Raw genomic sequence first — 12,602 nt, forward strand, 5'->3', positions numbered from 1 at the left:
CACTTTTTTCTAGCACCAGCCAGATTTTTAAACTATATGCATCATATACTATAATTACAGATCAGCTCAAAAACTTATTGTCTGTATTTTTTCCCTAAGACTGCAACAACTACTGATGTGTTACACAATCTTTTAGCTGTTTATAAAATACAGCCAAAAATCATTCAATGCTTCCTAAAGTTACGTCAGAAGAAATGTACCAACAATCAGACATAAAATGCTGAGTATTTGATTTGTGAGACCTTATAGGGTTAGATCAGTTTACTTTCAAAGTTGTTCGTTTTTTGCTCAAAATATACTCATGATTCTATGTCTTTGTACGTCAATCTTACTAATATAAATTAAAATTTACTAGAACACATATCTACAATGGATTTTTTTAAAAATCACGATTTCCTTCCTACTCATCTAGCACAAAACTTACTAAATCACCTTACCAGAAAAGCTTCAAGATTAACAGATATTAACATCATTAAAGATAGATTTATGGAGCAACTTCCCTTCATAAGACTAAACCACACACAATAAAAACACAGACCAAAAGAATCATACAAAAAAAAAAAAAAACCCACCTTATTCAGATCTTTTATTTCAAAGATATGAAAACTAAAAGTCCTGAGAAGTTAAAAGTCTTGTCAAAAGTCAACTGCTTGCTAGTTAACTGATGAACTAGGACTAAGATCCATACATCTAAGAACTAGGTTCTTCACCACTAAACTGCACTATGAATATACAATGAATTATGTGTTTGTGTATATACATTATGCTAATAAAAATCCTTTTTTGTGGGAGGATTTTTCGATTCCTCTGTAATGATGAGGAATATGTGAACATAAAAATGGTACTTCCACTTCTCTATTACACTCATTCTTTTTCACTGAATTTAATTATTTTCAGTGCCAAGTCTGCAAACAGGATCTGTTATATACCAGGCACTGGAGTGTTAGAGGCTAGGGAAATAAAAAAAAAAAAAAAAAAAGAAGACGACATTGTCTCTACCCTTAAGAAAACTCTCAGTTTTAAGTTTATAGTACCTTCCTAAAAGTCTCCTTTGTTGATTCTTCCTCATCTCGCAAACTCTAGAACAGGGCTGTCCAACAGAAATATAATGTGAGTCATACATGTGAGCCATATATGTGATTTAAAATTTTCTAACAGCTACATTAAAAACAAGTATAAAGTAAAATTTTATTTTATCAATACATTTAAAATATTATAATTTCAACATGTAATCAATATAAAATTATTAATAAGAAAGATATTTTACTTTGGGGGGTTACTTAAGTCTTCAAAATCTGATGTGTAGTTTACATTACAGCACTTCTCAATGGAGACTAGTCATATTTCAAAGGCTCAATAGCCACACGTGGTTAGAGACTACTATACTGAAGTGTGCTGCTCTAGAAACCTGTAGTGTCCCAGTGTTTAGTCTTTGGACTGGTTCTTTTCTAATATCTATACCCACTACTGGTATCTCAAACAATCTCAAGGCTTTAACTATGATACATTTTCCACTGACTCCCAATTATATCTGGCCTAAAACTCTCACCTGAAATTTAGTCACACACAGCTACTTGAACACAAACCTATCATGTCCCAAACTGAACTCCTGACTTCCAACCAGCAGACACCCCTCTGCTCTTCTCCCAAACATCCCCATTCCAGTAAATAGCAACTTCAACCTTTCAGTTGCTCAGGCCAAAAACCAGAGTCAAGACTGACCCTCTTCATTCTCTCATATTAAATGTATCCTCTGTGTCTAGGACCTAGCATAGTAGTTAATCAATAAATATTTGATGAACAAATGTTGTCAAGTATTGTGTGGACTAAATGAGATACTGTATAAAGTTGTAGTATGGTCCCTGGAATAGAGTAGCCACTCATAAACATTTAGTCTACTCCCTTACTTGGAGTTTCCCATAAAAGAAAATGAAAATTCTAAACTTTGTAAATTTTTAAAACCTTCTAACACATTCCATCCTTGCTTACTCTTTAAACATCTGATCATTAGTCAAAAGAAAATGTAAAACAAATCAAGAGGTTACCTAAATTTAATAAAACCAGCTACAAATATAAAATTCAGTAGGTATTATAAAACACTAACTTGGAATTAAAATTCACAGAAAATTAAAGCATTCTTTAAGTCATATTTAAAGATAAAGAGCTATAATCTACGGCTCTTTCCTACAAGAAAATTTTAAATGAATTCACAATGTTCAACAGGACTTTACTTTTATTTATCTATAATTTGTATCTTGCTTTCTTATAAGAAAACTTGTGTTAGTCTAAAGAACCATCAATTTTTAAAAACCATACACACTGTTTAACTGAAAATTAAAAAAAATAAACCTGGTCTGAATTTTAATATTTCTATAATGTATTCTGTGTTTAAAGCTACAACAATCAGAATTAAAGAACTTAAGACACTCATAAAATGTGGTTCCTCTCCAAAATACTGAGTGGAGAGATGTCAAATGATCTGCCCACAGGGGCCACAATGTGACTAACCTAACAGTTTGTGACCTTTAAAGCTTACCTTTACACATTCCATTGCACTGCTGTGCTTCTCAAATACACTAACCAACACTTTATAATCCAAACAATTATACTGATTCCCTCTACCCCCACTAAAAAAAAGGAAGTTAAAAGCATGTATCAAATGGTATACTGTAATTCAACATGAAAATTTATATTTTCATGAATTTGAGGGAGAATAGACATAAACATGCAAAAAGGAGTAAAGTGTATATTAGAATTGTCATGGAGATATTATAAAGAAGAAATAAGTGTAAGATGCCATGAATATGTGATTTATATTTCACTTTTCAAAATGCTAACAATTCCTGGTCTTATATGTCTTCAGAAATTTCAACAATTTCATTTTATTGCTGATGAGAATGACGTACCTTACGTTCCACGCAGTGGTAAAGTCTGGATTTAGAAGTAGCAGGGTGCATGTGACATCTATCAATTCTAAAATAAAGAGAAGTCATATTAAAAACAAATAGTCCTATCCTTGAAGATGTGACTTCTCTTTCAAGGTCCTCTTTATTTTATATAAATATATATATATATATATATATCTCACATTATACTTATATTTCATGTCACAGTAATTTTAATGATAACATTTTTCTAAGCTGTCAGAGATATGAAGATTATCCTCAGGTACAAAGATATGAAGATTTTCTTCTACATACAATAATGTAACTTTTTAAAAGTTGACACTGAAATTATGTCTACAAAGAATAATCAAACTAACCTATTCATTCTGTCAGTAGTTTTGGGCACAAAAAAAGAAACAGAATTTCTATACCACTATTCATTTAATTTCACAAATATTTCAAGAATTAACTCTGTGCAAATTTTTAAAAGGGAAAAAGAATCACATATAATTCAACTTAGTTAATAGTTCATTTACATTCCCCTGCAAAATTATTCTTTTTTACACACATTTTTACACAGTTATAGCAATGATAAATTCACAATTTGTTCTACATTTTTCACTCAACATTATTTCTTATATGCATTCTCCTATACTACTACAATATACATTTTTAGTGAAGTCACTCAGTCGTGTCCAACTCTCTATGACCCCATGGACTATATATATAGCCCACCAGGCTCCTCTGTCCATGGGATTCTCCAGGCAGGAATACTGGAGTGGGGTTGTCATGTCCTTCTCCAGGGGATGTTCCCGACTTAGGGACTGAACCTGGGGCTCCTGCACTGCAGGCAGATGCTTTACCCTCTGAGCCACCAGGCAAGCCCAATATATTTTTAACTGCATAACAATTATTTTATCATTTATCTTATTCTTTAGGCTGTTTCCTGTTTTCTTTTTACTTTTATGGATAGTATTATCACAAACATTTTAAGCACACTTTTTGTCTCACAGATTCATTTCTTTGGATATACTTCCAGGAGTAGAACTGCTATGTCAAACAATATAAATATCAATATGGCTCCTAATAAGCATTTCCAAATTGTCCTCCAAATGAACTATATCTATTTATATCGCCAAGAGTAACATAGTATACCTGTGTCCCTATGACTCTGATTTATACAATTATATTTTAAAAAATGAATGTGGCAGGTAAAAAAAAACTATACTTTTTGTTTTAATCTAATCTTTAATTATAATTATTAATATGAACATCTTTTCATTTTGTTTACTATTTTCTATTTTCATTGTATAGTCTATTCATACTCATTATGTATCTATCATGATCTTAAATAACCTTCATAAACCTATATTTAATAACACAAAGTCAATAATATTTAGACATATCATCTTCATTTTAGTAAAAGTGAAAAAGAGAATTTTAGGATAAGATGATCAAGCTAGCCATAATACTAAATACAATAACCTCTAGCAAGCTCATATTAAATGCTAAGTAAATAAAATAATAAAAACTTATAATTGTTTAGAATTATTGTGTACCAAGTAAATTATTATTTATTCACATTATTTCATTTAATTCTCACAATCATAATCCAAGATACCTTTATTTCACCTTACAGATAGGGAAACTGATATTTGGAGAGTTTAAGCAATTTCCCCAGATCAATTAGTATGTGGCAATGTCTGTATCTGACTGCTTTTAATAACTGCAAATGAAATGTTTGTCTACAATAAATAATTGGGACATTCTCAGTGTTTGAATAAAAGAGAAAATTTAAAAATCTAAGAGTAAATACACATAAACACATTCCTATTGTCATTTAAAAATATTTTAGTGAACACTAAAATCAGTTATTCTATTCTCAATCATCTTAGTAAAAGATGAACACTTATTGTTAGCAATGTGGGAGACCCGGGTTCGATCCCTGGGTTGGAAAGATCCCCTGGAGAAGGGAAAGGCTACCCACTCCAGTATTCTGGCCTGGAGAACTCCATGGACTACAGTCCATGGGGTCACAAAGAGTTGGACACAACTGAGCAACATTCACTTTCACGTTCACAATGTACTATAACTTTACTAAACGAGCAACAAAAGGTAGGATTAGCACACATTTTACTTTTGACCTTTACCTTCCTCATCATAAGTATCATGGTCTATACTAATACTTACTATGTTACATCAATGCATATACTATATAATGTCAATATGTCCGTAAAGAACAATCTAATAAAATTCTTCCTTCTTTCACTCTTAGGCACTAATTTAGTATTTACCAGGGAAATTAAATACAATTTTCTATACCATTATTCCTTTAATTCCAAAATATTCCAAGTATTAATTATGTGCAGAGATTCAACTGGGCCACAGGACTGAAAGAATGGATATTATGAGAAATGGAAGACCTGATCTTGCCTTATAGAAGGCTAACCTTTAGCTGGAGAGAACATGTAAACAGTTAGAAGGCAAACTAAAATAACTGAAATAAAAACATATACCACATTGTGAGGAGCACCAAAGCAGCCGCAATTAATTCTCAGTGGAGTACCCAGGAAAGACTATAAATGAGTCAAGACAGTAAAGGGCACTGCAGACTGTGCTTTGAAAAAGTATGAGCAAAGGTAAAGAGGGACCTTCCCACACAGGCTGCTCTTAAAAGATTATGGGTTCCACATGGTGACTAAAGCTCAGGATGCTGGAGAAATATACCTGGAAACTAGAATCTGGTCCGGATCTCCTCATCAGGCTGGTGTTCCATTACTTTCGCTTCGTGTGCTGTGCTCCAAACCCCTTCATTCCCTAAATGTACCGCCCACCTGCCTACCTTTTCTTCTTTGGCTATTAACTCAGATTTATCTGCTTGCTATTCTCTCTGCCAAAAGTGTCCTCCTATCCCTGAACTTAAAAAAAAAAAAAAGCACCTTTCTTTATAAAGGCCTTCCTCAGATTTCTCTGGTGGCACAGTGTAAGAATCTGTCTGCTAATGCAAAAGACATGGGTTCAATTCCTGGTCCAGAAAGATTCCACATGCCACAGAGCAACAAAGCCCCCGTGTCCACCACTGGGCCCTCAAGCCACTACTACTGAAGCCTGCATGCCTAGACCCTGTGCTCTGCAACAAGAAAAGCCACTGCAATGAGAAGGCCACGCACCTCAATGAAGTGCGGCCCCTGTTCACTGCAACTAGAGAAAGCCCACACAAAGCAACGAACATCCAGCACAGCCAAAAATAGATAACAATTATTTTTTTAAAACAGGAAGGCTTCCTAACCTACTCGGCTGAAAGCAGTCTTTCATCTCTGTGTTTTGTGTATATCTTACCTGGTGGTTTAGTCACTAAGTCGTGTCTGACTCTTGCGACCCCATGGACTATATATAGCCTGCCAGGCTCTTCTGTCCATGGGATTCTCCAGGCAAGAATACTGGAGTGGGTTGCCACTTCCTTCTCCCTATCTCACCTAGTTAACCTCATATAAATATTGTTCTCTTAATGAGGCTATACATTTTTTGGATGCAGGTCCTCTTTAATACATCTTCAAATTAGCCATTCAATCATCAAAGATGAAAAAAAATATGGTCTCTGCCCCCAAAAAATTCCATGTCTGCCCACAGCAAACGCCTTAAAGCCATTCTGCCTGGGTGCAAATCTCAACTTCTCTACTTATTGCCCATGTAACTTAATGTCTTTGAATTTCAGTTTTCTTATCTGTAAAATGGGGATCATAGCATTAACCTTAGTGTTATAAGCAATGAGATTCATCCCATTTCTCCAGAGTGGTTTGACACACAGTTTGACTCAATAAATATCTGTTCAACTAACCACCATTGCTACTTACCAAGAAATGAGTTTTTTCAACATCAATTAATCAGGAGTAAAAAGAAAAAAAAGAAGCAGTTGTTCTCACAATGAAACGGTTTAAATTTCTAAACTTGTATGATAAGCAATAACCAAAAACCAGTTGGTTATTAATTGACTATATGAAAATGTTTGTACATGATGGCAAGGTCTCTGGAATTTTTCTTCAAGTCCACAGTTTTTCAAAATCTACCACACTACCCCAGATAATATGATAAACTGGTATTTAGTTTATTTAGTTTCTGGGACTCCCCTTTTCTGCATTAAAAAATATGTGTACGTGATCAATCGTAGTTGCTATTTGTTCATACTTCTAATGCAACCCATAAATGAAGATGACTTCATCCTCCACAAGATACTTCCCATAGCAGCACAGGCAAAAACTAACACAGAAAATACCCAAGTCCCCACTTTTCAATTTGTGGCTGTGTGGAGAGAGAGGAAGGCTAATCAAAGTAACATTTCTTTTATTGGAGGGCAACAGCAGCTGCTGTGTTCAGAGCCCAGGTCTACTAGTAGCTGGGAAATTCCTAGGCACATCACTTAATCTTTCTGTGCCTTAGTGCTGTCCTCATACATAAAATTGAGCTAATAATAGTGCTATCTCATAGGGGTATTAGATGATTCATGCCCATGAAGTGCTAGAGCAGTACCTGACACAGGGAAAGCACTCAATGGTAACTCCTGTTAGAAAGCCTGTATCTAGCCCAGTTATAAAGGATATTGGCATGGGATGCCACCAGAGGGATGAAAAGAATCTCTTAAGCTGGCTGAGCAGTGAATGCTGAGCACTCTCTCAAACCACCACCCCACTGCCCCAATTTTCTAAACACACTTGTTCTCTAAATACATTACAAACTGCTAACTCTTCCTGATTTAAGACTCAAGTTCAGATGGGACTGCTTTTAGAAAGCATTCCAGTCAGATCCAAGAGGTGTGGGTGATGTATTGATAGAATATCTGAAATGGGAAAGGGCCAAGGAAGGAGAAATAATTAAGTTATAAATACTGGACATAATTAAGAATCCTTCCCGTATTACTTGTATTTTTCTACTCTTCTACTGGCTCTGGATAAATGAGAGAAAGGAAATCTGTGTTTCTTGAGTCTATGGCATGCCGGTTTCTGTGCTGGATGCTTTAATTCACATGTGATACTTACAACAACCCCCTGAGATCTGTTAGAATTCTCTTCTTTTGGTGTGGAAATAGGAGGTTAAGTTATTTGCTTAAAGTCACTGTTAAATGACTTCAGTGTGCTAATACATTGAGTCTAAATCCAGATATGTTTCTCGTAAAGAAGATGCTCCTTCCAACCTAGCACACTGTCTACCATTACTCTGCTGTCTTCCAGTAAGGGCTGAACCAAAGATCTAAAGATAAACATGCAAAAATCAACAGTTGACTCTATATTTCATCAATTATATACCAAGATGTGAGCTACTGATATCCCTACAGTCCCTTGAAATTAAACAGATCTCTATCTAAACACCAGAACATATACCAGCAAATAACTGTTTCGTGTTACACTCACTCCAATATATGACTGGCTCATCATCACAAGGAAAAAATGAATTAGGGTACAGTATACACAGGAAAAGAAGTAGCTAAATTTCACCTGTAACAAGAAGATGCAAGGATGCTATAGAACAATCAGTGAAAAATCAATATGCTTTCTTGGCTCCACTGCATTCTAGAAATGGCCCAAGGTGAGCAGTCGCCTGGTATGGGTCACTGGGTCTGACAACTGTTTCTGAGAGAGATACGTTTCCATGCATCGAAAAATAAATCCAAGGTCAACGTGGACTGATTAATCTTTCCTCTAAAATACATGCAGGTTAGCACAACAAAAGAGGCTTGAGGTAAGGTTATGTGGTAAATACCAGAAAGACCCTTTTATTATTATAGAATACGTCACCGAATCAATAGCCAGACTAAGCTAAAACCTCTTGCTTACCAAATTCTTGTTATTTATCTGACAAATGTCTACTGAACACGTTCAGTTCAGTTGATCAGTCGTGTTCGACTCTTTGCAACCCCATGAACCGCAGCACGCCAGGCCTCCCTGTTCGTCACCAACTCCCAGAGTCCATCCAAACCCATGTCCATTGAGTCGGTGATGCAATCCCACCATCTCATCCTCTGTCGTCCCCTTCTCCTGCCCTCAATTTTTCCCAGCATCAGGGTCTTTTCAAATGAGTCAGCTCTTGGCATCAGGTGGCCAAAATATTGGAGTTTCAGCATCAGTCCTTCCAATGAATATTCAGGACTGATCTCCTTCAGAATGGACTGGTTGGATCTCCTTGCAGTCCAAGGGACTCTCAAGAGTCTTCTCCAATACCACAGTTCAAAAGCATTAATTCTTCTGCGTTCAGCTTTCTTTATAGTCCAACTCTCACATCCATACATGACTACTGGAAAAACCATAGCCTTGACTAGACGGACCTTTGTTGGCAAAGTAATGTTTTTCAATATGCTGTCTAGGTTGGTCATAACTTTCCTTCCAAGGAGTAAGGCTCTTTTAATTTCATGGCTGCAATCACCATCTGCAGTGATTTTGGAGCCCGGAAAAATAAAGTCAGCCACTGTTTCCACTGTTTCCCCATCTATTTGCCATGAAGTGAAGGGACCGGATGCCCTGATCTTAGTTTTCTCAATGTTGAGCTTTAAGCCAACTTTTTCACTCTCCTCTTTCACTTTCATCAAGAGGCTCTTTAGTTCTTCCTCACTTTCTGTCATATGGGTGTCATCTGTATATCTGAGGTTATTGATATTTCTCCCAGTAATCTTGATCCCAGCTATATTAACAGTGATGAATAAATAAAGACAAGCCACAACCCTTCTTTCTAACAAACTCATAACCTAGCTGGGAAAAGCATTGTTTAAATAACCAACTACAATAAAATGTGATACGTTCTACTACGAATTCCTAATGAATAAGGACTCCCACAGGAGTGCAAAGGAGTAATTATTGCTTCCTGGAGTAGTCAAGATGCTTCACAAGTGTGTGTATTAGCAAATACAACAATAACAACATTAGACCTGAACCTGACCTCTGCAAAGGCATGGAGTTAAGGCAGTGGTACACAGCAAAGTCCAAGAATGGAACAGTGGTATGACTGGAATGTATATCAAATAGCTGCAAACTCAAACGTTTCTAGGGTTCAAACAAATGGCAAAAAAGAGGAAAAGCAAACCTAGTAAGTAGTAACGATACTGCCTCATTGTCTGAAGGACATGGGAAGTTGTGGTCAACTAGAATAGGCTTGTCTAGTCAAGAAAAGCAGAAGCTGTGATGCCGACAAAGGTCCGTACAGTCAAGGCTATGGTCTTCCCAGTGGTCACATACAGTTGTGAGAGCTGGACCATAAAGAAAGCAGAGTGCTGAAGAATTGATGCCTTTGAACTGTGGTGCTGGAGAAGACTCCCGAGAGTCCCCTGGACAGCAAGGAGATCAAACCAGTCAATCTTAAGGAAAATAAACCCTGAATACTTGTTGGAGGACTGATGCTGAAGCTGAAACTGCAGTATTTTGGTCATCTGGTTGAAACAGCTGACTCATTGGAAAAGTCCCTGATGCTGTGAAAGATTGAGGGCTGAAGGAGAAGAGGGCGTGAGAGGAGATGGCTGGATGGCATCACCAATGCAATGGACATGAACTTGGGCAAACTTCGGGAGATGGTGAGGAACAGGGAGGCCTGGCATGCTGCAGTCCATACGGTCTTGCAAAGAGACACGACTGGGTGACTGAGCAACAAATGATTTCCAACCAACCACGGCTATGCAAAAATGGACATACCCAACACTTCTGATGTTTCAAGTGAAGAGAGAAATCCAGATTTCCATCCTAATTTTAAAAGTTCATCACCATTTAGAATGTTAATCCGATTAATTTTTAAAAATTTAACAACATTATATAAGCTGAAACTAAATAAACATGTGGGCTGGCTTCAGCCTGCGGGGTTGAGAGTCTACAACCTCTGATGCTGACTATAAGAGGAAAAAGCTGGGGATGTAGCCTACAGACAGTTCATGAAGGCCCTTGCATACTATGCCACAGAGAATGACTCAACCTTAACCCTGTAGACATCAAGAAATAGGAAGATAGATATTTCAGTAAAGAATCTTTCAAACTGTGTTTCTAAGAAGTGTTGTTTAAAATGCTTCATTAGTGGTATGATAAACACGGATTAAAGAGAGACTAAAAATGGGGTAGACTAGCTATGAGGTGATAATATTCGTCCAGATGAGAAATAAGTGAACGGATGAAACCCGTGCTCTGTGACAACCTATAGAGGTGGGATGGGGTGGGAGGTAGGTTTAAGACAGAGGGGACATATGTACACCTATGGCTGATTTATGTTGATATATAGCAGACACCAACACAATATTATAAAGCAATTATCCTTCAATTAAAAATAAATACATTGGAAAAAAAAAAAGAAGTGAAGGGTTAAGGGAGAGCTCAGTGATGAACTGACAGCAGGTGTTGTGAGAAAGAGGAAAGAGCAAAAGAGAAGGGGTGACTTGGGGATAGAGTATGGGACTACCAAGTCAGAACTCCGATGCTATGGACTGCTCCCTTGCTTTCTGTTTCTGTCATGGATTTTTCATAAATTAGAATTACAGTATCTCACCTCTCTCAAACCAAACATGGCTATTACTGCAGCAGACTTTTAAAAAATATTAGTTTCTAAGTTACTAATCAGGGAGGCTGTGATGGTTAGTTTTGGTTAAACTATGGTTAAATGTGACTGGGGTGCACAGATTAAACATTATTAAACATGATTTCTGAGTACATCAGTGTGAGGGTGTTTCTAGATGAGATTAACATTTGAATCTGCAGACTCTACAGTAGACAGCCCTCCCACTGTGGGTGAACATCAATCTGTTGGGGTTTCTGAATAGAACAAAAGGAGGAAAACAGAATTCAGCCCTGTTTTGCTTCTTCTCTGTCTGCTTGTGATAGGACACCTCATCTTATCTTCTCTAGCTTTCAGACTGAGATTTAAACCATTGGATTCCCTGCTTCTCAGTCCTTCAGACTCAAGGAATTAAATCACCAGCTTTTCTGGGTCTCTAGTTTGCAGAAAGCTGAGTGTGGGACTTCTCAGCCTCCATAATCATGTGAGCCAATTTGTCATAACGAATCTTGTTTTTTGTACATATAAAACTCTACATGTATGTAAAATTTTTTCTATTGGTTGCTGCTATGGAGAATCCTGACTAATACAGGTGATTTCCAAACACCTAAGGAATCCAGCACATTAATGAGAACACAAATTCAGTTTGGATAAAAGGAAAAACTTATGTCTACGGAATAAAGGTCACCTGCAGTTAAAGATTACATTCTTAGGGGAATGCCTAGGATTTTGGCATGATCAATCACACAGACACTGACATTTCTGAAACTGTTTTTAAATTGTCAGCTTTCTTCATGTGGTTCTTAAACATGTATATCTACAAAAACAGTTTTAAAAGTATAACATTTTCATGAAACAACTGCTTTTTCCTAATATTTTTAACTTTTTTCCTGAGTAAAATTCACTACTGTGTTCTTCAGTTCTCAAGTTTAGCAGAGTATTTCTATGTTAGTTAGTTTGCATTTTCAGGTATCTTTTCTGGTCAATCAGAAACTCACTTCCATATTTTTACCAATACAATATGCAACCTAAGTAGTATATGACACCTCACTGAACCATGCTGTCCCTGCTCCCCAAAAAGTGAAATTGAAAACTACTTCCATGAGGATACAGGTTAGGATAAAACCAAGTTGCTCCTGTATACACGCACAGTTGCATCAGAATTCAAATCTTAGACGTCAGCTATTCATGTGAGTGAGCTTA

At 36.5% G+C, this 12,602-nt stretch overlaps 1 protein-coding gene across 5 annotated transcripts in view; it reads right to left on the reverse strand.

The window, feature by feature from the left end:
• PTAR1 (protein prenyltransferase alpha subunit repeat containing 1) overlaps window positions 1-12,602 on the reverse strand; it is a 49,772-nt gene that overhangs the window by 27,348 nt on the left and 9,822 nt on the right. For 3 of the 5 annotated variants that reach the window (XM_070794627.1, XM_070794626.1, XM_070794630.1), the window contains exon 3: window positions 2,907-2,973. In XM_070794627.1, the coding sequence (XP_070650728.1) occupies window positions 2,907-2,973 (67 nt within the window). Of the gene's footprint in view, window positions 1-1,034; window positions 1,091-2,906; window positions 2,974-12,602 lie in introns of all 5 variants that reach the window. The other 2 variants (XM_070794628.1, XM_070794629.1) reach the window with 1 other exon arrangement.

This window comes from Bos indicus, chromosome 8 (genome assembly GCF_029378745.1).
Source record: "Bos indicus isolate NIAB-ARS_2022 breed Sahiwal x Tharparkar chromosome 8, NIAB-ARS_B.indTharparkar_mat_pri_1.0, whole genome shotgun sequence".
NCBI lineage: Eukaryota > Metazoa > Chordata > Mammalia > Artiodactyla > Bovidae > Bos > Bos indicus.